At 37.4% G+C, this 27,437-nt stretch overlaps 1 protein-coding gene across 2 annotated transcripts in view; it reads right to left on the bottom strand.

The window, feature by feature from the left end:
• The window catches only part of SLC41A1 (solute carrier family 41 member 1), a 70,598-nt gene extending 43,526 nt beyond the window's left edge, over nt 1-27,072 (bottom strand). The window contains exons 1-2 of one of the 2 annotated variants that reach the window (XM_053706606.1): nt 27,034-27,072; nt 17,273-18,077 (exon numbers count right to left, since the gene is read on the bottom strand). In XM_053706606.1, coding sequence (XP_053562581.1) covers nt 17,273-17,644 — 372 coding nt within the window. In that variant the 5' untranslated portion in view covers nt 17,645-18,077; nt 27,034-27,072. Of the gene's footprint in view, nt 1-17,272; nt 18,078-26,489; nt 26,584-27,033 lie in introns of those variants that run through there. The other variant, XM_053706605.1, reaches the window with a different exon arrangement.
• Between the last annotated feature and the right edge of the window lie 365 nt (nt 27,073-27,437).

Genomic DNA, 27,437 nt, shown 5'->3' with positions numbered 1-27,437 from the left:
CATAAAAAAAAACCAAAAAAAACATACATTTTGGAAAGAGAAGAATGTAGTTCTCCATCAATCATTCTTTCAAAACATTTTACTTTAATCACTACTGTGAAGAATTTTTTCAACTTGTACACTTCCCAACAGTCTAAAATGTCACATAGCCAACTGTCTATCAAGTAAGGCAGCAGCAAGGCTCATGTTTCGATAGATGGCTAATTTTAGCTTAATAATGGCTAAAATTGTTCTAATATTTAAAATAAATAAATTTAATTTGTGCAACAAAAAAATGTTAAAATATGCAATTAATTTGTGCTTCGAATAGGAGAAAATATCCATTTAAAAAAAATTATTACACTGCTCCCACTCGGCTGGCAGCATTTGTTTGTGGGGAGCAATGCTAGTAGAACGTTATCTTGATGAGGCTAATGAGCAAGTAAATTATATAATCTGCCAATTAAACTTTTACTAAAATAGATTATAAAAAGGGTACCTTTTTGCCAAAAATCAGAGCCAAGCCCACACACACCCACAGTAAGCTGTAGAAGATCTAGAAGTAATGGTAAACTATACATTTTTAAAATCGGGAACGGAAGCGTAGTGAAGATATTTTAGATGGACTTTAATTGGTCACTTCTAATGAAGATGCTCTGTAACTTATTTTAAAATCTAGCCGTGCCATACTACAACCACATGCTTCGGTCGCCCATTTCGAAAATCATTATTGTGTGACGTTTTAACTGTTCTCCAATCTGTGCTCTAGTCATACGGCACATTTTTTTGTAGCTAGAGCGCCAATTAGAGAACAGTTCAAACCATTAGCTCACGAATAGGAGTTTAGAAGTGGGCTGCAATAGCACAGGCTATTAGAATGTCACACCTAGATTAAAAAGTTAAAGCATCTTTATTAAAAGTGATCAATTTAAGTCCCTGTCAAATATTTCTTAGATTCTGGACCCAACTTTAAAACATGTAAAAGTTAACCAATCACTTTAAAAAAATAGTCAGGTGAGAGATATAGAAATCCATTTGGAAGAAGAACATATACAATTGCATGCCATTAAAGAAGGCTGTTGTATACTATGTGTGGCCAAAGGTTATAAAATGTGCAACAAAGGCTCTATTTATACTGTACAATCATAAGTGCATCCCACCCCTGTGTGTTAATGTGCCAATTTCCAAATTTGTTGGAACACAACGCCATGTGTTCCCCTCGTGTACAAAATATATATATATATATATATATATATATATATATATATATATATATATATATATATATATATATACACACATACATACATAGATAGATCATTTAAAACCACTGACAAGTGAATTACAGATTATCAAAATGGCACCTGTCAAAGGGTGGGATAGATTAGGCAGCAAGCGAACAGTGAGTTTTTGAAGCAGGAAAAATGGGCAAGCGAAAAGATCAGAGTGACTGACAAGGGCCAAATAGTGATGGCATAAGGGTCATGGACGCCCAAGCCTGATAAATGCACGTGGAGAGCGAAGGCAAGCCTGTCTGGTCCGATCACACAAGAGCTACTGTAGCTGAAATAAAAAAATAAAAAAAGACGGGAATGCTGGCCATGATTGAAAGGTGTCAGAACACAGTGCAAGTTTGGTGCGTTTGGGGCTGCCCCCAGACCTGGACCAGTGGAAGAAGGTTGCCTGGTCTGACGAATCACAGTTTCTTTTAAATCATGTGGATGGCTGGGTGTGCGTTGTTTACCTGGGGAAGAGATGGCAGCAGGATACACTATAGGAAGAGGGCCGACAGAGGCAGTGTTATCTGCAAGCGATAGAGGAGCACTACCACACAACGGACACTTGTTAAAATGTAGCCTTTATTGAAGTACCGGATAAAATCCACAGAACCGGATCTACACAGTATCTGTGTGAGTGGATTAGAGGAGCTTACTCCCCTGCCGACACGTTTTGGCTATCAAAAGGCCGTAATCGTAGCTGCAGTCATGGGTGATGAACTACCCTTTTAAATAAATACACATGTTCTACATGATTGGCTAAAAACAAAAAATAGCCCGGCGTAAACTCCTCTATGCTCCACCCCCTTAGGCTGTGGCATATTTACAACATTTAAATCATAATGCTTTTTATACCACAGTCACAATATATCAAACTTCAATTGTCTTGTAATATCACTGCAAACAGTTAAAGTGCAAATACTCTATTTTAACAAAAAAGGGGTTCAATTCTTACAAGTACATTTCACATAATATATTATCTCTGTCTACAGCATTCACCAATACATTCCTAGAATATTATTACTATTTATTAAACATTATTAGCTCTTACTTCCAGATTAATGTGAATTATATATAGCGCATGGTCTCTTTAGAAGCGGTTCATTGTGTACAGGCCCAGGACCAGCTATTCCCAAAACTTAATGACAGTCTATATTAAATCCATCAGGGGCCCTGGTCCATAGCCTTGTCAGTATATGGCCGGGTTATAATACAATTTCATTAATTATTCTTTAAAACAAACCCCCAATAAAATGCATATACTAACAATTAAAATCAATATTGTATTCCTAAATTCTTAATATTAAAGTTCAGGGTTGCCGTATTGATTCTCTGTTAAAGTAACATTGTCTGTTTAAGTATAATAGTTAGCTAACCAAGGTAGTTAGGCAAACAAGGTTTTGGGGTAACCAAGGGGAAATATATTTATTTTATACTTTTAAGTTGAACCTTTTATTAAGAATGTGTGAGAATCTCATTCAGTGTACAGCTTGCCACATGTTTGCATCACTGGAGCAGCCGCTTCTGGGATTATATGTTTGTGGCAAGTGCGAGCATATTGTCTCTTTAGAAACTCTTATTGGGGATCTGGAGGAACGTATTGCAACACTACATGAAATTCAGACACTTGAAAGGGATAGGACTGAGCTGGTTGTTAATGGTTCCAGCAGTGGGAATGGGGAGGATTCAGATGAGGAGACTCCAGGATGTAGCTGGGTCACACAGTTAGAGGGCGAAGTAAAGGTAAGCGGAAGAGACAGGCCAGTTCTGAGCTGGTACACCCAAATAGATTTGCCAGATTAAGTGAAGATGTTGATATCAGTTCAGGGGTGGCAGTGTCAGAGAGGGCTGTGTTGCCTAGTATAGTGAACAGTCCTTTAGCTATGGAAGAGGAGCATACTATGGTGGGCAGTCCTTCAGTCATGGAAGAGGGGCATACAAGTCAGGGCCAGAGGCAGATGTTGGTGGTAGGAGACTATTATTAGGAAGGTTAATAGGGTAATTTGTCATCCAGACCCTTTACATAGAACAGTTTGCTGTCTTCCAGGGGCTCGTGTTAGGCATATTGTGGAGCGTATTGATAGATTGTTAGAGGGATGTGAGTCTGATCCTGCAGTCATGGTGCATATTGGTACTAATGAAGGAATCGGTGGGAGATGGAGAGTCCTAAAAAATTATATCAGGGAGTTAGGTAGCAAGCTTAAAGCAAGGGCCTCCAAAAGTAATATTTTCTGAGATATTACCAGTGCCGTGGGTTAACTCAGTAAGGCAGAAGGAGCTAAGGTCTGTTAATTCATGGCTAAAAACATGGTGTAAAAATTAGGGGTTTAACTTTTTAGAACACTGGGCTGATTTTTCACTAGGGTACAATTTGTACAGTTAGGATGGATTGCACCTGAATGACATGGGTGCAGGTGTGTTGGGGAAAAGGATGGTAGCACGTTTAAACTAGGCAAATGGGGGGGGGGGGGGGAAGGGTCTGTTAGAACAAAATAGAACAGAGAGATCAGTCTGTGAATATGGCACTCCCTTAATATCTCAAGGAAGGGATGACTTAAGAAATGTCACATTAGAAAGTATAGAGGAAAGCACACCAAGTAGCAGCAGAAAGCACGTGAAAATTAAATGTATGACAACAAATGCAAGAAGCATGACAGGTAAAATGGGGGAGCTGACACTCTTAGTTGCAGAAGAGGACTATGATGTTATCAGTATAACTGAAACTTGGTGGGATGATTCACATGACTGGACAGTTAACTTAGAGGGGTATACATTATTTAGGAGGGACAGGAATAATAAAAGGGGTGGAGGAATTTGCATGTATATTAAACCTAACATTAAACCTACAATAAGGGAAGATATTTATGATACAAGTGACAATGTAGAGACCCTGTGGGTCGAAATAGAGTGGGGGGAAAAATCCTAAAAAATTATTACTAGGAACATGCTACAAGCCTCCCAACATTAGTGACCCGGAGGAAACTCAATTACTTATCCAAATAGGTAAGGCTGCTAATAACAGTGCTGTAATTATGGGAGATTTTAACAACCCTGATATAAACTGGGCCAATGAAACTAGTAATTCAGCTAAGGAGGATAGATTTTTAAATTTTCTCAGGGATAACTTCTTGTCACAATTAATAGAGGAGCCAACTAGGAGAAAAGCTATATTGGATTTAGTGCTATCAAACAATACAGATTTAATATCAAACATAGAAGTTAAAGAACATTTGGGTAACAGTGATCATAACATGGTCACATTTGAAATCTCTTTTCATATGCAGCGTTTTAAAGGTTTAACTAAGACTTAATTCCAAGAAAGCAAAATTCAACGATTTGAGGAAATCATTAAATAATATAAATTGGGACAATGTATTTTCTAATAAAAATACAGAGGATAAATGATATGTATATTTTATTTAACAAATTTTTAAATATTATCCAACACATACCATATGGTTATAAAAATAAAAATACAAAAACAAAGCCGTTATGGCTAAATAAAAATGTGTTAAGAGAAATTAGGAAAAAATGTAGGGCTTTTAAATTATTAAAAGAAAATAGTAGACTCAACATACAATATTTATAAGGAATGTAACAAAGCATGCAAAAAAGCAATCAAATTAGCCAAAATTGAAAATGAAAAATTAATTGCCAACGATTCTAAGTCTAACCCTAAAAGGTTCTTTAAGTACATAAATAGCAAAAAATCTAAGAAGGATAATATAGGTACATTAAAATGCGTGGAGGGTAGCATGATAAATAATGACAGGGAGAAGGCTGAGGTACTAAATCAGTTTTTTTCCTTCAGTATACACAAGAGAGGAATGATTGAATGATACTTTGGAACAGAATAGAACATGCCAGTCCATACCATTAACTGGGTTTTGTTATGAGGATATCAGGAAAAAACTGGAAAATATTAAAGGTAAATAAAACTCCAGGCCCAGATGGAATACACCCAAGGGTGTTAAGGGAACTTAGCACTGTTATAGACAAACCTTTACTCTTAATTTTTCAAGACTCATTATCCTCAGGCATGGTACCCCAGGATTGGCTTAAAGCTGATGTGGTGCCACTCTTCAAAAAGGGAAGCAGGGATGATCCAGGAAGCTATAAACCAGTTAGTCTGACATCAATGGTGGGGAAGATATTTGAAGGGATTATATTGATGAGCATATTCGTGTAAACAAGATTATGAGTTCTAATCAGCATGGCTTTAGGAGAAATAGATCATGTCAAACTAATCTAATTAGATTCTATGAGGAAGTAAGTAAAAATATAGATAAAGGGGAATCAGTTGATGTGATATACTTAGATTTTGCAAAGGCATTTGATACAGTGCCACATGAGAGATTAATGCACAAAATTAAGGGACTGGGAATAGCTGAAAATGTTAGCTCATGGATAAATAACAGGGAGCAACGAGTAGTAGTAAATGGATCATACTCAGATTGAACAAAGGTAATCAGTGGCGTCCCCCAGGGATCAGTACTGGGCCCTGTTCTTTTTAATATTTTTATAAATGACTTGGAGCAAGGATTAAATAGCGACATCTCTATTTTTGCAGATGATACTAAGTTAAGTAAGGTCATTAGGTCAGAGCAGGACGAACTCTCTTTACAAAGGGATTTGCTAAAATTAGAACTATGGGCAAGTGAATGGAAAATGAGATTTAATACGGAAAAATGCAAGGTTCTACATTTTGGAAGTAAAAATAAGCAGGCTACGTATTTTTTAAATGGGACAAGACTTAGCCAAAACACAGGAGGAAAGGTATTTGGGAGTAGTAATAGATAACAAGCTAAAGATGGGTGCACAATGCAGGGCAGCGGCTTCAAAAGGCTAATAAGATACTAGCATGTATTAAAAGAGGCATTGATTCAAGGGAGGAAAGCATAATTCTGTCATTATATAAAGCCCTGGTAAGACCTCACCTTGAGTTTGGAGTGCAGTTCTGGGGACCGATTGCTAAAAAAGATATTGCAGAACTAGAAAAAGTTCAGAGAAGGGCCACAAAGCTAATAAGGGGATTGGAGAAATTAACCTATGAGGAGAGGCTAGCCAAACTGGGTCTGTTTTCTTTAGAAAAAAAGGCGCTTGAGAGGTGACATGATTACTTTTATATAAATATATTCAAGGCCCATATACAGAGATGGCAGAAGCTCTGTTTATTCCAAGAAAATTGTTTCTGACAAGAGGTCATAATTTAAGGTTGGAGGAAAGGAGATTTAATCTCCTGCAACGGAAACGTTTTTTTCACTGTAAGAGCAATAAAATTGTGGAACTCATTACCAAAGGAGGTAGTGAATTCCAATACCATAGATACATTTAAAAATAGTCTGGATAAATTTCTGTATATAAACAAAATTAATGGATATGATTGCTAGTATTAAATGGGTCACATTTTAATGAGGTTATTTAAGCTTAACTGGAGCTTTTTGAAAGTATTTTAGATTTGTATAGGTTGAACTCATTGGACTTCAACCTTATCTACTATGTTACTATGTTACATTGAATTATATTTATAGAAACCAGATATAAATCAAATGATCCACACTTATGCGGTTATAATATTCTATACAAAGATCATAAAAATATACCTTTACAAAATGACCTTATTCACAATAATCTACCAAATCAGTTGCATTAAAATACCACAATATGGACCGCAAACTTCAGTGTTTAGATAAATATACTAAAAAACTTCTCCCAAATCTTACTGGATTTCAATAGATTTAATATAACTTTCAGACAAGTATAATTAAGTTATTTAGCCCACGAATGATTCTATATAAACTTCAATTGAAAAACACCAGAAATTGTATATATTATTATTATTATTATTATTATTATTGCAAACAGCCAATTTATGTGACTAGCTAAGACTACACAGGACTATGGATATAAGCATAAAATACAAAGTGTGCCCTTTTAAAATTACTAACTAATCTAACTATAGCATTTGATTTAAAATATTAAATATACTTAACAGTTTTATACTTTACCCAAATAACCAAATTAATGTTTACATTTTTCGCCGATAAGTCCAATTTCACCTCATAAATTAAAAGAGGTAAATTTTTGCAAGATGGATGAAAGTTAGGCCCAGATTTGCACATCAAAGACTGGATTTCAAGGCAACAGTTTGTCAGTCAAAAACTCAGCCCCTTTTCTCTTTCTCTTGCCTGAGGTTATATCACGTGATATAACCCCACCCCTTTTTATTCTAATCATTGATGATAAATTTGATAGGCCCTTAACGGAGCTGCCTTTCCATTGGCCCTCGGAGCTTGTCCCTCTCATTGGTTCATTTGGATTTGCATGTGTTCTAGTAGTCAGTCCATTTGGCTGTCATACCATTTTTAATCCCCTAGGGGGCAGCAGACAATCACAAATGCAGTCTCCATCAAATATTGCTGCAGTTCAATTATCAAACCTATAAAATGTTTATTTTATTTACTATAATTTTCAGTATCAATCACCGGATTATTTTAATATGAAACATCAGTATTTTATTTATCATAGATTTCTTAAAATATATATATATTTTTATTACACACAAATGTAGTTCATTTAATTTATTACAAATCTGAAATGCATTTCTCGAATCCATGAAAAGTATACATTTTTATACAATACTGAGGTATATTTTACTTGAAATGAATTTGAGAGTTACAATGCAAGACATGCGTCTGTTAGCCAGCACAGATGTGGATCCGAGGTCTAGGGGCAATTAACAGGTCTGTGCTAATTACTATATTCTAGAATTTCTGTTTGCTTATCTGACTATGTGCAGAATGTCGTCTCCAAAAATCCTACGATGTATGCTGTCTTGGTTGATTATTACGTCCCTGTTATGACCTCATGTGGAGTGATGAGCTTCAAAGCTAAATCAATTTAGAGATTTCAATGTTTGTTCTTTTTTTTTAGAAGTCCTGTCTATTTCTTTTGTTCTACAAGTCTGTTTCAGACCAAGAGGAGATAAAAGGAGTTCTTGGTCTCATCATATATCTATGTGTAGATAAAATATGCATACGTATATATTTAATAACACTCACAGATATCCTGACAAAGTGTATCCAAAAGTGGGGGAAGAAAAAAAAAAAAAAAAACACACACCACAACAACTTCCTTTTCCCCAGGAGTTTATCCCCGTCGCCTCCCTTCTCTTTGCATCTCACAACCTCAATTATGGTCCATCGTAGCATATTTGCATTTTTGTTGTGTACTTTTTTAAAATGCTGTACCAGCTGGGTGGTTAATTTACCCTGTTTTATGCTTGAGAGGTGCTCACGTATTCTATACCTGATCTCTCTACTCATGAGCCCTACATAGTTTCCCACATTGGGTACATGTCAGGAGATAAACATAAATGGACCTACAGTTTAAACAGAAGTGTTTAAATGCTTCCCCTGTAACCGAGCTCCTAGACCGCTCCCCCACTTGCAGATAATCACAAGCCACACATTGCATGTAACTACATTTGTAAGGGCAGTTGACCTGCAGCCATGAAGATTATTTTCTCTTAGCTTGTTTCAACTGAGTTGGAGCCACTGCATTACCTATGGATCTGTCTTTCTTAAAAGCAAATCTACATCCATTAGCAACCACATCAACCAGTCCATCATCCGCTTTAAGCATCTGAAAGTGCTTGCGTATTATATAGCACACCTGGTGGAACTGGTTGCTATACTGGGTAATGAACAAAACTCCCCCTAAACAGACCTTATCCATCCTGCATTCTTTCGTTTCAAGATATCTCTCCCTTTGTGTAACTGCTATTTGTTTTCTAGATGTCTTAACATCCCTATGTCTATACCCCCTACTGCACAACCTCTCCTCCAGGTCCTCAGCGAGTGTTAAACTACTCATCCTGAGTGCAATCCCTACGTAGCCAAATAAACGGTCCTTTAAATTACAGATTTGAAGACTCTTAGGATGGCTGCTGCAGGCATGGAGGAGAGTGTTGCTAGAGATGGGCTTCCTGTAGACTTCAGTTATTAACTTGTCTGATGTTCCTTGTAATGTAACATCCAAATAATTTGTCTACCTTCAAATTCCGACGTGAATTGAATGCCAACTTTATTCCAATTAAGCTTTTTCACAAAACTTCTGGCTTCCTCTTCGCTGCCTTTCCAGATAATCAGAAGATATATAAATCTTCTATAATATATTATCTTGTCCCTCAGGTGCCCATAGATGTGGGACAGCTCCCACCAACCCATGACATGGATGACATAGGAGGGGGCAAATTTTGCCACCATAGCTGTCCCACATCTCTGGAGGTAGTTAACACCTTCAAAGACAATATCATTATGGGTCAACAGCATTTCAGCCAACCTTAAAATATATCTGCGAAAATTCTGGTCATAGTTGGTCATTCTTACCAGAAAGAAGTCCAGGGCCTCAAGACCCTTTTCATGTGGAATTGAGGAATACAAAGCAACCACATCAACTGTTAACCAGTTTAGGTCCTCACTCCATGGGATGGATTATAGTTCCACCAGTAGTTGCTTTGTATCCCTCAAATAACTTTCCAGATTTCTTACTAATGGCTGGAGTATAGTATCCAGCCACTGGAGAAAGGTTCCAACAATTAACCTATACCACTTATAATTGGTTGACCTTTGACATTAGTGAGGGACTTATGGACTTCGGTAGAAAGTTAAAGACAGGTGTGACTGGGTTTTTAACGTATAAAAATACACTGGTCTGTTCATCCAAAAATCCTCTCTACCATAATTAATGAAGTTCTTCTTTGAACCTATTAACAGGATTGGTACTAAGGGTCGAATATTGGGTGGGGATCTGTTAATTTCAGAGAGTATTTCTGATACCCCAGAAGCACCCTCCAATGACAGTGCCTCTAGTGTCTCTACATCACATACATCCTGAAATGTTAGACCCATATTAAAGTGTATCTTTTGTAAGCTGATGTTATCTGACATATCACTCATATTCTCTCCTTTATAGTATTTTTTCAACTTAAGATTTCTTATTAAAAAAGGGACACTAAACCCAATTTTTTCTTTCATGATTCAGATAGCAATTTTAAGCAACTTTCTAATTAACTCCTATTATGAATTTTTCTTCTCTTAATATCTTTATTTAAAAAGCAGGATGCATAGGAGCCGGACCATTTTTGGTTGAGAACCTGGGTTATGCTTGCTTATTGGTGAGTAAAGGTATGCCTCCAATAAGCAAGCGCTATCCATGGTGCTGAACCTAAAATTGTCTGGCTGCGAAGAGTTACATTCCTGCTTTTAAAATAAAGATAGCAAGAGAATGAAGAGAAAAAAAATAGGAGTAACATTAGAAAGTTGCTTAAAATGTCATGCTCTCCCTGAAACATGAAAGAAAAAAAAAAAAAATTGGGTTCAGTGTACCTTTAACATCTATGAGTGTTTGGAAAAAGGTTGAAATTTTCAGATGGCACAAAATTCAAGCCATAGTTTAATACCCTTATTTCCAAGTCACTCAAATGATAGTTAGGTTAATTACGGATTTCAATTGTACTTAGTTTTGGACCTCCCTCTCCATGGAGGAAGAGGTACCTCTTTCAGGATGATCTTTTCTTTTTCCTCCCCCCCCCCTTCTAATCCTTTTGGGGGTCTGGAAAAAACCTGTGCAAAATCAGACCGGCCTGTACCATTGACATCTGCACACATATTTCCTAAAGACACTGGTTGTACAGTTTGATACTTAGATCCTGTATCCATATTACTCAATGTCTTTGGTCTAACAGACAGTTCTGATCTTTGAACAGTGGGCTCAGCTCTTGCCTCATCTCCAGATGTCGAGCAATCCCCAGAGTTACCATCCTCCTCAAAGGTCTCGACTTCCCTCTCATTGAAGGTAACTTTCCTTGATTTGTTAGTATTACCTCAGCCACCTCTGTTGAATCTACCCGGTCTATTTCCCTTTGGGATTTTTTTCTGATCAATCTCCCTTCTATAACTTGACCTTTGCTTTCTGTTCCAAATATACATTGTTTTCATCATAATCAGATAAATCCCTCAGGTATTTATCATGTTTTACCTCCAATATTAAATTCTTAACATCTGCCACTGAGCCCTGGAGAATTTTATCAAACTTACAAAATTGTATCTCTTTGCTACGTTAGCTCTATCTGCAAAACATCACTCTCTCTTGATACCAAGGACAGCTGCTTGGACTTGAACTCTACCAACATTACCATAAGCTTAAAGGAACAGTCTGATAATATGCTGTTCCATATTTTTATAATCTCTATATCCTCCACCTGAAACGTAGGGAATTTGTTTATTTTAAACCCTCTGGGAATTAATCCACTTTTTATAAACTTTTGGAGAGTCCATATGTCCCATTTTAATCCGTTTTCCTTGATTAATAATGTCTCCATGGTAGCAAACAATTTACTGAGTGATAGAAGTGAATTGTCAGTAGAAAACAGTCTCTAGGTACTATAGATCTCCAACATGTTCAGCCGTTTGAAGTGAATAAAACCTGACAACTTCAGTCACTGGTGTCATGATCCATACTTACTTACTTGTAGGCGGTTAGTTTTGCCCCTTAACAAAAACACAGAAACTGCAGTGCAGTTATCAATCACGTGGATAATCATGAAAAACTTAAGTTAATAGCCAAATAAGGATAATAGCACCTGCATCCCCGTTATAGCACTATATCCATAAGCTGGAAAAGTCCACCCCCAAAGGTAATGTATGTTCCACCTCACTTGTTATTATGCATGCGGTTTCATACCCCAGTATATCAGTGTTTGTACTGCTCACTGGTCCTTGGTGAACTTCTGCTGCTTGTAAGGAGTAAGCAACTCAAATGCCAGATTCACCTTCCGGCTCGCCTCTTTCCGCTCCTGGGTTCACACAGATCCCCTCTTCCGCTGCTTATTGACGGCGAGTGACATTACTCCGTACGGGTCCACATGCGTCTGATGACGATGCTAATGTGGGTGGGAAATAGTGCCGTTAGTTACCGGGGGTGCCCTAGGTGGCGTGCTCACTTGTTCTTGAATCCAGAACTCCACAAAGGATAGAGGAGCACTCCCACACAACGGTCACTTGTTAAAATGTAGCCTTTATTGAAGTACCGGATAAAATCGAAACAGAACCGGATCCACACAGTGTCTGTGTGAGTGGATTAGAGAAGCTTACTCCCCTGCTGCCGACGCATTTCGTCTGTCAAAAGGCAACAATCGTAGCTGCAGTCATGGGTGATTAACTACCCTTTTAAATACACATGTTCTACATGATTGGTTAAAAACAAAATAGCTCGAAGTAAACTCCTCTATGCTCCACCCCCTGTGGCATATTTACAACATTTAAATCCTAATGCTTTTTATACCAGTCACAATATATCAAATTGCAGTGATATATGACAAGGCAATTGCAAACAGTTATACAGCGCAAATCTTTTTTTTTTTTGTTTAAAAAGAGGGTTCTATTCCTACAAGTACATTTCACATAATATAACATCCGTCTACAGCATTCACTAATAAATTTCTGGAATATTATTACTATTTATTAAATATTATTAGCTCTTACTTCCAGATTAATGTGCATTTTAAAAACAGACTGGGGAATAATACTAATAATAAGTGTGGGAGAAGTGGCACTCACCATCCAGAACAACTGCCTGGTGCGCTGCTAAATAAAAAGTGAATACAGAAGTCCACAGTATACCAAACCTGGCCAGGGATGGATCGAAATATTGCAACAACAAAAAAAAAAAAAAAACAGGCAACACAGGATGCAATGCAAAAAGTCTTTTATTCCACAAAGTACATGAACAGCAAAGGGCCTTAACCCATAACGTTTCGGTTCAAGATTAGAACCTCTCAAATGGAGGCCATAGTAGACATGTCCCAAATTTTTTTCTTTTGTGATTCAGATAGAGCATGCAATTTTAAGCAACATTCAAATTTACTCCTATTATCATTTTTTCTTAATTCTCTTGGTATCTAATTTGAAAAGCAAGAATGTAATTTTAGATGCCGGCCCATTTTTGGTGAACAACCTGGGTTGTTCTTGCCGATTGGTGGATAAATTCACCCACTAATAAACAAGTGCTGTTCAGGGTTCTAAATCAAAAATTTGCTGGCTCCTTAGCTTAGATGCCTTTTACAAATAAAGATAGCAAGAGAATGAAGAAAAATTAATAGGAGTAAATTAGAAAGTTGCTTAAAATTGCATGCTCTGAATCACAAAATAAGAGATTTTGGTTCACTGTCCCTTTAAGTTTATTTTTTTACTGTCCCTTTAAGTCAGCATTCACACTAAGGCTTTTGGTATTGTCATGTTAAGGCTACCGGATAACAATTCCCATTCTGTAACATGGCACTAAATGCCAATGTGCCATATAGACCGTAGCGCTAAGGAATTTTGCAGAGCCATCTGCATTTATCAAACTATACCTTAGAAAGATCTCTACTGGCAGTTAGTGATGTACATTTCGGCACAAAGGTTTTGTTAAATAAAGTTAATATGTTTGTTCTAATTTGCTGCTAGTGCCAAGATAATCTCCTACTCATCATGCAGCTTTCAAATGATTATACCTAGGCAGTCACACTTTCTGCTTTACTGCAGCTTAAAAGGGACATGGAACTCACATATTTCTCTTTCATGATTCAGATAGTGAATATAATAAAAAAAAAAAAAAAAAAAAAAAAAATATAAAAGAAAGAAAATTTAATAGAAGTGAATTGGAAAGTATAAAATAGTAATCTTATAAACCGGGCACTTTAATTCATTAAAGTTTACAAAAGATGCTTTTTTAGCTTACCTTTCTGTTATGGTAAACATAACGCCGATCCTCCGCCCGCATCTGCTGCTTTCATTAGCATATCTATGACAAATCCGGCTTCCTCCAATTGTTGCATTGCCCTACGATCTGGGTGCCAAAGGGGGCACACAATTGGAGGATGACTGATTAGTCATCGATCTGCTAAAGAAAAAGGATGCATCTTTGTAAACGTTAATCTTAACAGGGGCACTTTTAATTAATTATTTGATACTGGACTTTAATTCAGTCAAGTTTACAATCGCTTTAAATTGACTGGATGGAGCTTGGCATTTAAACAACTACAAAATTACTTTTATTAATTTTGATTAGTTTTCTTGGTATCCTTTGTTAAAGAGTAATCCTAGGTGAGCTCAAGAGCGTGCGCATGTCTTTAGCTATCCGACAGCAGTGTTTGCAACAATGTTTCTAAAAGTGGTTTAAAAGTCTATGTGCCATCTAAATAATGAAGAGGGGGAGGGGGTTAGTGTCACTTTAATTTATTTTTACTGTTGGCGTATACTGCATTGTCCAGTTAGAAGAAAAAAAAAAAAAAAAAAAAAAAAAAAAACTGTTTCTATTTCATGCAAAGGCATCAGGACAATAACTAAGCAGTTTAAACATGTAGCATTTTTTTCAGAAAGATCTGTTGTAGAGCTCTTAAGCCTAATCTTTTAAGTGTTAGGCTGCCCAGAATCTTAAGCAGCTGCAGCTCAAATCAAAGCACATAGCTGACTCAGTACATAAGCAGTGCATTACCTGCTCATTATGGTAATAAACACAATGAGCATATTGATATAACTGATCATTCAAGAAGGGATTAAACCAGTGCTTGACAAATCTGTTTAAAAATATTAGGAGCCAGGCATATTTTTAGGAGCCACATAGATTTGTATTAAGATATATGGAGCATAACCCAAAAGGTTAGGAGCCAGGGGTAAAATTGGAGATGAGAACCGTGGATAATAATTAGAACAGAATTTACCTAAACATGTGATATTTTTACCGTGTGAATTACTTCAGAAGCGTACACGTTACCTTTCTGAAGTAATTCCCACGGTAATGTGAGGGGGGTGGGGGACCATGGATATAGTGGCGGTTGCGGCGCCCGGAGTAGGTATTGGAACAGATCACTTTTTCCAATATCGCTCCCATGCGCCGCAACGCTCAGTTCCAATATCGTTCCCGGGCTGGGAACCTATCCATGGCGCCCCCCCACGGCAGAATGTGGTACCTTCTGAATTTGGGACGTTAAACTACACCTTTACCTTTAAATTATAATTGTGATGGATGCCAAAGTAGTAGTCTATTTCCCTTAGATATTCAGTACCAGCACCTTTACCAATTTACATAGTATTCATTTGAAATTGTGTTTTTTTTTTTTTTTGTTTGTTTTTTTTATGTTATGAACATAGTTGTCAAAATGTATTTAACTATATATTAATTGTCTAAATGTTTCCCCAACATTTAAGATAGATATATATTTCCTTTGTGTATCTAGAGTTCAAAGTTGTGTTTTCCTATGCAACGTCCTAGGAGACATGACCTCTGTTAATAGGATTAGTTTGATTGATTTGTTTTAATTTTGGATTATTTCTTGTGTTGTAATATAGTATTGGTATGATGGACTTTGTACTCTTTATAATGTAACATTGTTAAATAACATGGTTTGAGAGAGAAAAAAAAATGTAATTAATATTTTTATAATACAATGGCCTGTGTTTTAGTGTGTTTTTTCATTTATATTATCGATACATCAAATGTAGGTCTTCTATAACTTGAGATTCATGTACAAATACATTTTTCTGTTAGAATTAATTAATTCTATCAGCACTCATGCTTTATTAGTGCCGTTTATTTCCCCTTTATTTAAGCTTACCACCCTATTAACATGTAACCCAATATAAAGTAACAATTAAAGAAAATTCACTTTTTATTTTTAAAAATGATTGCACAAATTAGTAAATTCAATTTATGTTAAATTATGCAAATAATTTGTGCTTTGGCTAGCTTAAGTAATACATACAGTATATTACACTGCCCCCACACAGGTTACTTCATAATGCCACAAGGCTGGTAACATTTTCTGTTGAGAACACTGTGCTACTTCCTATACAACTGGAGCAGTGTGCTTGCCTGACCAGCAGAGCGACTGTACTTTTTACCAAACATCAGGGTCTATGCAATAGATCCCAAGAGCTGTTGCTCTTCTGCCATTGTAAAAATTACCACCAATTACACTTAAAGTGAAGGTAAACTTGAGCGTACTCGCTCAAGTCATAGGATATAATTTAAAAAATTAGTGAGACTTTTAGTCATGAAATCGGCAATTTATCCTGATCTTCTTAGATTTTTACATTTTAATGCCGGAACGATAAGCTCCGTTCCTCCGTCCGCCATAGCCCTCAGTTGATTATCGATTAGTGGATTGCAGATGAGTCATCTGTCAATCAACTGAGGGCTATGGCGGGCGGAGGAACAGCGCTTATCATTCCGGCATTAAAATGTAAAAATCTAAGAAGCTCAGGATAAATGACCGATTTAATTACTAAAAGTCTCACTAATGTTTTTAAATTATATCCTATGTCTTGAGCGAGTACGTTCAAGTTTACCTTTACTTTAATGAAGCTACACACGTTCCCTCCATATTGGGGGGGGGGGGGGGGAAACCACACACACCTGCTTCTGTAAGCCAACTACAAATATTACTGATGAATGCGTTAAAGGGACATAAAACCCAATTTTTTTCTTCCATGATTTAGATAAAACATAACATTTTAAACAACTTTCTGATTTACTTCTATTATCAAATTCTTTGTTTTCTTGTTATCCTTATTTGAAAAGCAGAAATGCAAGCTCAAGAGTGTGCACATGTCTGCAGCCCTATATAGCATAAGTTTTTCAACAATGTTATACATTAGCAGTAGCACTAGATGGCAGCACTATTTCCTGTCATGTAGGTCTTCAGGCATGTGCACGCTACCTACCTAGGTATCTCTTCAACAAAGAATAACATGAGAATGAAAAAAAATTAATAGAAGAAAATTGGAAACTTTTTAAAAAATTTATTCTCTATCTGTATAATGAAATATATTTTTTGGGTTTAATGTCCCTTTAAGGACCAATTACTAATAAGTCCATGGTAAACATTTTTAAAACAAAAAAAAAAAAAAAAAAAAACACATCAAGGACAAAAGTACATTTCTGCATGCAGAAATACGAATAAAAGTGCTCACCTGTACAATATCCAACACCATCCCTGCAGCCACAGTGCCAAAGCCAGCCAGAAGAAATGGAAAGAGGACCTGCAACCCTATAGAGAAAGAGGTCTCTTTAAGAGGCACCACCACTTCAGGAATTGGATCTCCATGAGGGTCATCACTTTCAGTGCTCTGGCTCCCATTTTCCAACAAGGCATCCTCCTCCTGGACCCCTTTGGTGTTAGCTCTGGATCCTATAACAACCACCTTCATTACATCTTGACCTACAAATCCTGGGGTCTCCATAAGAAGTTCATGTTCAACGTCCAATTCTTGAGGGCTCTCAGGAACAGCGTGGACAAACCCACTGGGTGGACACCCATCCTTTAGTTCACTGACTGGAGGCATTGCTCAATACTTTGAGTAATCCAACCAATGGAAACACTTGTTCTCTGGAAAGAGCACTCTCAAACAGTCTGTGCTCTCGCTGGCTGTGAGCACTGAAGAAACAGGAGCGCTCCCCATTAATCATCCAAAATGAGAATGAAAGGAATGTATCAAGTAAAACCCTAAAACAGGATCTGTAGCATTGTTGCTAGTTGTAAATGGCAAATCTCCAGAAATTATAATTCCATTGTCATTTAAAATTAATATTGATATTTAAGGAATCCTGGTCAGGTTTAAACATGAAAAGCAAGTACTGTGTCATTTACGTGTGTCTTCACAGATTGAGTGTCCTTAAGTAAAAGGCAGAAGAGGATTTTCAGAGTTTCATGGTTTAGAATTTCCATACTTCAAAAAACAAACACATTTTTGCAAAAAAGGTGTGGGTCATTTGTAACTAGAAATGAGAAGAGAAAAAAAAAAAAAAAAAAAAAAAAAAGTTACACAAGAAGATTCAGAGAAAACAAAATAAATACAAACATTTAAAATACTGTAATATCCATTGACCGTTCCAGATAGGCTTATCCCATGGTATGCTGGTCCACTACTAAAAAAAAAAAAAATTTAAATCAAAAGGAGGAAGATAGTCTAGTCAAAATTAAACTTTCATGATTCAGATAGAACATGCAATTTGAAACAACTTTCTAATTTACTCCTATTAATTTCTTTGTTTTCTTGCTATCTATTTGAAAAATCAAAAATGTAAGCTTAGAAGCCTGCCCATTTTTGGTTCAACGCCTGGGTAGCGCTTGCTGATTGGATGGCTACATTAAGACTGGTGTCTTAATTGGGTGCTATTCTTTGAACTTTTGGATATTGATTCAGGGTTGTGCAGTGCCCTGCTATAGCTTGCACCCAATATTTCCAGTGTGCTGGACTTTTTGCTTTTCTGCCCCGACAACCCCACAGACCAAATTGTCCAACTCTGTCCTAAACTCCCATCCCCAGATGCCAATTTTCCACCGTTATAAAATAAGTGCAATGAACAAGGACTAATTTATTTCAATTAGCACTATAGTCTGCTAGCCAGTGGCTACTAGTCCTCGCAATGTTAAATACAGGGGAGAGGAAAAAAACAAAACACACCAAACACACCTCTAAGTATATTCTGTGACTTCTTGCACATGCTCAGTAAAAGTTGGTGACTCAAAAAGTGTAAATATAAAGAGACTGTGCATATTTTGTTATGGCAGTAAATTGGAAAGTTGTTTAAAACTGCATGCTCTATAAGAATCATGAAAGTTTAATTTTGACACCAAACTAGTGCGAGTGTGTGTTTATTTTAGAATTTATAACAAAGTATGTGGGTAAAGCAATATAGTATTGAAAAGTATCAGCTGCAGTAGTGGCTGAATCCAGATGTAGAGTGTGTGCTGTACAGGAAATGGATACAGATGGTCACAATTAAGGCTTGTGTATTATACCCGTTTATTGCATTCTTTGCGATGATAATCTCACTCCCCTCATGTGTTTCCTTTACCAGAAAAATAAATTGCACTAGTCCTGCACCAGCAAGAAACTGCAGCTGATAAATTGCCTTTCCTTTAACACTGAGGGGACTAGCACCTTATAAAATACATAGTGATCTCAAGTAATCCCATTTCCTATTCTCTACCATAAAAAACAAACAGTTTCCAGACAGTGCAGAAGCTTAACAGTTACTCTTCCTATCACAGCTAAAAGGCAGCTCAGTCTAACTGTGGAGAGAGCCAAATTTGGGAGATGCACTGGTAGCAGGTGTATTGGTCAATGAGACACAAGTCAGCTGATTCTAAGAAAGGAAATCACGCAAACACATAAGAGTAATGTGAAAGTTCTGACTAAGGCTAAATGGCATTTATACGGCAATCAAGAATCTAATGTTCCTTTATTCACCTTACTAAATTGATATCAATGGTATTTAAAGTTGAACGAGGGGTCAGAAGCCCCTTATGCCAAAGTATAAATAAAAACACTTTTCAGAGATAATTGCTGTCAATTTTTTTATAATGGGACTTGTGTACAATAAAATAAACTGAGTGGACTAGTAAGCTATAGTGATATTGTTCCACCTCTATAGTGTGTGCGAGTGATTTTACACACACTATTTTCAAGCCCTACATGCTTCAGCACTCAGATCTAGCTCAGAGTTTGCGTGGTCTACCACTTCCTGGCTGGGCCCTTGTTTCTAGGTGATTCCACTTCACAATAACACTTATAATTGACCAAGTAAGACTGAGTAGGGCAGAAATGTCAAACTTTGTGGCATTCTATAGCAGTGCCACATTTAATCAATAAGCACTTCAGTAAGATGCATTGCACTGAGAGTGTTTGTGTGTGTGATATATAGGGCTAGATTTCTCAACGCTGAGGCGTACAGGGGCGCGTATACGCGCCCCTGTACGCCTCAGCTCGCCTGTGGCGGGGCGAAATTACCCGCAGGTAATTAACATTGTACACAAACGCAATTTTGCGCTCGCGTGCAATCCCGCGCACAGCCAATCACGCGCGGGCAGGATTGCACGCGAGCGCAAGATTGAATTTCGCCACAATAGAGGTGGCGTAGCTGTTAGGGAAGCAGCGGACTGGTGACCGCTGCTTGAAAAAATCCCGGCGAGCAAGTTCTTGAGAGAACTTGCTGCCGTAGGGGCTTAATAAATCTAGCCCTCAGTCTCTCTCTTACTATTCTGTAACAAAGGGCCTGATTATCTAAGTTTATCTGCGATGTGAAGCCCCAAATGTATTTTAGAAAGCCAGGGTTCTGGGGTGTGATAAAAAAAAAAAAAAAAGGCAACTAAATTCAAATATAATGCTAAAAAAAAAAAAAAAAAAAAAAAAAAAAAAAGCCAACTAAATTCAAATATAATGCTAAAAAAAAAAAAAAAAAAAAAAAAAAAGTTTTTGTATGATTCTGCTCTAAGCTCTGTCCTGGTAAGTTTTTAATAACATGTCCTCATGTTTGAGTGAATGTGGGATTTTGGTAATTTTTCCTCTCAGTACAAGACACTGAATTGTTGCCCTGTTACACACATCCAATATAAAATTGGAGTGTGAATGTACTTAATTGTGTAAAAATGTTTTTTTGGCCACTTAAAGTCAAAGTCTATCTAGCCAAGTAATAGGTTTTTAAGGATGCACATTCTTTGAAAATCCTGAAAGTCATTATGCGTTTCCCTTAACACTGCAGGCTTTCTTGTAAGTTGTGACTTAGCATGCAGCAAGTTGCCCTTCTTGTGTAGCAACCTTTAAATAAGATTTACACAGGTCTGTCAAATCCCTCTGTGCCCTCCCATTAGTGCTCATGGTAGATGTAAATACTGTTCTATTTAAAAAGCTTCCTGTATTCAGACTAAAGAGCACAGCTCTTGTCGGTTTCATGAAGAGGTGACTTGAAAAAGGGGAGGGGGTGAGACCTAAAGCCCCAAAAGACACGTGGCATGAAAAGGCCTTATTTAAAGTAACATCATCAGTTTCAAACTTCCAACCTGGTGACTATCTTAAAAGGGGCACTCACTTAGAAATTGAAGACTCTGGCTTTCAACATATACAGGAAGAGGACTGAAAGCAATCCAAAGTATATCTATATTCCCGTGGTTTTAAAAAGCAAATTTAATTCTTTTAATGCCTGTGGGGAAAACCACATAGTATGATGAAATTAACACAGGAGAGGTTTACTGCAAAACAGACCTATCTGCCCTTCCACTGAAATGACAGGTTCCACCACTAACTGAACACTATACATGGAAGATTAATCACGAGAAATTCTGGGTACAGGTTTGTCTGCATTGTAGGCTAGACAGGTATGGCAGGTATGACAGAATTAAGCAACTGCAAGTCTTAAAAATGTGGCTTCAACCTTTTTATTATCAATTATACCCACCAGCAGGAAAAAGCTTAAACATATGCCACAGCTGACAATTCTCACATTCTATTATGCAAATTATTTGTGTTAAAAAAAATAAAAAATAAATCTATTTTTTTTTCCTTCTTCTTTGCAAAATCCTGAGATTTCACTGTTGGTTTGTTCTGTGTAATATTGAAGTGCACGTTCAGGAGAATATAGATATATCACACTCTGACTGGACAAACATCCTAAGCCACTGCAAACTCCACAGCCCTGAACACTGACAGACATCTGCAAAGTTCCCAGCAACCCAGGCCCAGCAGCCTGGGCGACTGGCTCGCAGGGAAGCATTACAAACATTATCAACACAACACACAGAAAACCTGGCACTCGCCAGTAGATTCACAGCAATGTTTAAAAGCAAAACTGGGGGAAGTCAGTTACGTTTGGCGCCAAAGGATCAAGCCCAGTACCACGACAAGGTCTCCCCCTTCCTGGGACCCTAAACCAGTACCCACATAATGCATACTTTCAAACAAACCAACTGGGAACCTCCCAGGGTGACAAGCTTATGTAACCTACCCTGTGCATGTGGAGTTCCTAGTAGCCAGAACTGATTGGCGAAAATGCAAGTCTGTCAAAAGAACTGAAATAAGGGGCAGTTTGCAGAGGCTTAGATAATCACAGAGGTAAAAAGTGTATTAATATAACTGTTGGTTATGCAAAACTAGGGAATGTGTAATAAAGGAGTTATCTTTAAAAAAAAAATTAATATATTCTGCTGTAGGCTGTCCCTTTAAAGTAGCTCCCTTAACCACATTTCAGCATTTGAAATAGCTGATTTAGCCTGTGGTATCCCCACCTATACTTAAAGTTTCTATACTGGAGTCTAGGCTATTGACAAGCTATGTAAGCACAGCCAGGAGAATAAATTACATTCCCAGTGGGGTGCAGGATAGTTTAGTAATAAAATGTTAATTTTCCATTGTGCTCTAAGTATTAAGTTTACAGACAAATATAAGATAAGGAAGCAATTGTGTGTACACACAGTGATAAATATCTGATATTCCCTGCAAGCCTAACCCATTGTAATAGGCTGTGGTTTAAAAGCACAAAACCATATAATTCATATACACAAATAAACCTGAAAATGCAATTTCCCATACATTTTATACTCTGCAGCTGGTATAACAAGTAATTGAAAAATAATTTTACAGTGTGCTGTCCCTTTAAATCAATCTAGAAACTAAAATATTTAACTTTTTTGATATAGAACTTTATTAATGTTTAATTACTGCTTTTAATATGCATTACTACAAAGCATTTAGTTTAATATCAAAAATGGGATTTACTGTAGTAATAGTTTCCACGCTGATTACAGCACATTCAATCTAAAACTGATTCAACTTCCTTACAGCTAGAGGGACAAATAGTATAGTGGTGTTTGTGCGGCTATACCATAAGACTATGTGCATGTGATGTATGTTGCACTTTTAAAAAGGCTGTATGTGCGCACGCCTGTCCCTTTATAACAGCGTGTAAGGTTGTGTGTGTGCGCGCAGACTTTGATCTGTTCCTTTAAGACTGTGCTTGAGGTGTGACTACAGGCATGTGGTGCAAGTTGTCAATTTAACATGCAAGGTTGTGTGTCATACTGTGATCTGTCCTTTTAAGGCTGAGTGGAGGATGTGTGCCTGTCCCTTTAAGGACAAGCATGCGGTGAGTTTGTGCGTTGTGTGAGCACTTGTCCCTTTAAAGGCTGTGTGCATGCACACACATACTGTGATCTAGCCCTTTAAGACCGAGTTTAAAGTCTGTGTGGGTTGTGAGAGCCAATACCTTTAAGAATGTTTGCTGCTGAGACATATACAAATATGTAGTCTGAGGAATCACACATGAGCTACATGGATTGTATAAGTGCTGGTTGGGGAAAAGTCTATGTCCCTTTAAGACTGTGCTTGAGGTGTGATTGCAGGCATGTGGTGTAAGTTGTCAATTTAAAAGGCTGTGTGCGCACACATTCCTTAACACTGAGAACATGCAAGGTTGTGTTTCATACTGTGATCTGTCCATTTAAAAAAGGGACATAAAACCATTTTTTTCCCTTCTTTCATGATTCAGATAGAGCACACCATTTTAAACAACTTTCCTATTTACTTATGTTATCAAATATTTTTAGTTTTCTTGTTATCCTTTGTTGAAAAGAAAGGATGCAATCTCAGAAGTCTGCAGAACTATAGGGCAGCAGTTTTGCAACAATGTTATACATTATCAGGAGCACTAGATGGCAGCACTATTTCCTGTAGTGCTTCCGGCACGTGCACGCTACCTAGGTATCTCTTCAACAAAAAAAAAATATAATAGAAGTAAATTGGAAACTTTTTTAAAATGTTATTCTCTCTGAATAACGAAAGAAATATTTTGGGTTTAATGTCCCTTTAAAGGCTGAGTGGAAGATGTGTGCCTGTTCCTTTAAAACTGGGCATGAGTTTGTGCGCTGTGTGTGAGCACTTGACCCTTTATAGGCTGTGTGTGTGTGCATGTGCGTGTACACGCACACACACACACTGTGATCTAGCCCTTTAAGTCGGAGTTTAAAGTCTGTGTGGGTTGTGAGAGCCAATACATTTAAGAATGTTTGAGCTTGCAGTGAGCTGTATCTTTAAGGTGATACAAACATTTTCTTTGCATTGTGTCTATACAGTTGCTACTGGCAGGGCTGTATAAAGCATACAGATACCCATGTATACTGCTGAGACATATACAAATATGTAGTCTGAGGAATCATACAATCCATGTAGCTCATGTGTAAGTGCTGGTTGGGGGAACAGTTTATGGGGAAAACAGGGGATTTAATACCCCAATATATGGGTTATTGCAGTATTGTTAGTAGCTACATACCAAATTTTGCTATAAAATAAATGTTAACTGAAAAGTTTAATATATATATATATATATATATATATATATACACACACACACATACATATACACACGAAACATTAGAATATTGTTCAAAAGTTCACTTATTTCACTAATGCAACTTAAAAGGTGAAACTAATTACATGCAAAGCAAGAGATAGTTCAAGCCGTGATTTGTCATAATTGTGAGGATTATGGCTTACAGCTCATAAAAACCCCAAATCCACAATCTCAGAAAATAAAAATATTTCATGCAATCAATAAAACAAGGATTGTACATACCTGTCGAACAATATCGGACCTGTGAAAAGTATAAGCATGCATACTGTATGTACTCAGTACTTGGTTTGGGCCCCTTTTGCAGCAATTACTGCCTCAAAGCGGCGTGGCATGGAAGCTATCAGCCTGTGGCACTGCTGAGGTGTTATGGAAGACCAGGATGCTTCAATAACGGCCTTAAGCTCTTGTGCATTGTTCAGTCTCATGTCTCTTATCAATGCCCCATAGATTCTCTAGTGGGTTCAGGTCAGGCGAGTTTGCTGGCCAATCATAATCCCACTGTCATTGAACCAGGTTTTGGTGCTTTTGGCAGTGTGGGCAGGTGCCAAGTTCTGCTGGAAAATGAAGTCAGAATCCCCATAGAGCTCATCTGCGGAAGGAAGCATGAAGCGCTCCAAAATCTCCTGGTAGATGGCTGCGTTGACCCCTGGACTTAATGAAGCACAGTGTACCAACACCAGCAGATTACATGGCTCCCCAAATCAACAGAGACTGGAAACTTCACACTGGACGTCAAGCATCTTGCAGTGTGTGCCTTCCTCCTAACTCTGGGTCCTTGGTTTCCAAATGAGATGCAAAATTTGCCCTCATCAGAAAGAGGACTTTGGACCACATCTGTTTTTCTTTAGCCCAGGTAAGACGCTTCTGACGTTGTTTGTTGTTCAGGAGTGGCTTGACAAGAGGAATACGACATTTGAAGCCCATGTCCCGGATCCGTCTGTGTGAAAGTCCCCAACACTTTTGAATGGCCTTTTCCTGACAATCCTCTTCATGCTGTGGTCATCCCTGCTGCTTATGCACCTTTTTCTTCTACACTTTTCCCTTCCACATAACTTTCTATTAATGTGCTTTGATACAGCACTTTTGGAATATCCAACTTCTTTTTCAATTACCTTTTGAGGCTTTCCCTCCTTATGGGGGGTGTCAATGATGGTTTTCTGCACAACTGTCAGGTCAGCAGTCTTTCCCATGATTGTGATTCCTACTAAACCAGACTGAGAGACCATTTAAAGGCTCAGGAACCCTTTGCAGGTGTTATGGCTTAATTAGCTGATTAGAGTGGGACACTTTGAGCCTAAAATATTGCACCTTTTCACAATATTCTAATTTTCTGAGATTGTGGATTTGGGGTTTTCATGAGCTGTAAACCATAATAATCATAATTATGACAAATCACAGCTTGAACTTTCTTGCTTTGCATGTAATGAGTCTCATATATTAGTTTCACCTTTTAAGTTGCATTAGTGAAATAAATGAACTTTTGCACAATATTGTAATTTTTCTATATATATATATATATATATATATATATATATATATATTTACCTGAGTAATTATACCTGTTCACAGCTAGAGAAACAATTATTTGGCACAATTAGTTGTATCAAAATACATGTTAACATACCATAATGGAATAGGACTTCTAACCTCTAGGTCTAGAACACCAACTTCTGACTATGTTTGCTTTTAAATAAAAAAAGGAACAGATGCTTAAAAAAAATAATAAAAAAAAGTCGCAACAACACAGTGCAAATGTAAAATCTAAGCAAAATAATTTGGAACGCCAAATGAATTGAACCCTCGGTTTATAAGGACACCTTTGCAAGTACTGCTATGGGATACATTGCACCTCTCAAACAGATCATTGGTTTATTTGATTGTTACTTCATATAACAGCCACTGTACTGAAACAAACATCAAATAACATCTCTTCAATCACTGACATGAGAGCACAGACACAATACAAGGAAACATCCGCAACATCAAGAACACTGCACTACTCACCACCTCTCCCCGATGCCAGCAGCTGAAAACACTGCAACACTTTTTCCCCATCTGCAACACTTTAACTTCCCCGTGACATCAGAAGCCCGCAGCCATCCTGACCAATGATTGAGAGACTCCTCCAGACCAAGTTGCAAGAGATTGGCTGGCATGTAAGTGTAGAATGTGACATGAGATTGACAGATAATATAGCCAACCGGAATGAATGGAACAGGGACGGGTAGGGACCATGGAAGCCACACCCACATATTACTAAATCAGTTGTTAAAGTGACACTGTACTTTATAATAAATCTGTACGTGTAGGTGCAATTACATTATACATGCATTAAACATTTTGCAGGACACAAACTAAGAAGGTTAAAATTGCGCAGCTCTACTTTTCACTGGGCAAAAGCAATGTTACTCACTACACCCTGCCCCGGTGGTTACCACGGTAATAAATTAGCTCACACACACCCCAAAGCTATAAATCACGAACCCTACTTGCCTCTGTGTTCCTGTAACACTGCTCACTTTCCCTACAGACACTACTACAAACTCACACGGTGCTCTGTTAAATATCCTCGCTGAGATCCATCACAGACGAGTGTGTGTGAGGAACTAGATTCGAGCTGCTCTGACTGCTGCTCAGATTTCTAGTTACTAGTATGTAGTATGTTACTAGGAATAAACACACACATACTATTGCACAATCACATTAAATACTCTCTCATACAGTCACACACAGTCTCTCTCACACACATACACACTATTGCACAATCACATTAAATACTCTCTCATACAGTCACACACAGTCTCTCTCACACACATACACACTATTGCACAATCACATTAAATACTCTCTCATACAGTCACACACAGTCTCTCTCACACACATACACACTATTGCACAATCACATTAAATACTCTCTCATACAGTCACACACACAGTCTCTCTCACACACAT

The sequence above is a fragment of the Bombina bombina genome, chromosome 3 (genome assembly GCF_027579735.1).
Source record: "Bombina bombina isolate aBomBom1 chromosome 3, aBomBom1.pri, whole genome shotgun sequence".
Classification (NCBI taxonomy): domain Eukaryota; kingdom Metazoa; phylum Chordata; class Amphibia; order Anura; family Bombinatoridae; genus Bombina; species Bombina bombina.
This window is presented reverse-complemented; position numbering and strand designations above follow the sequence as displayed.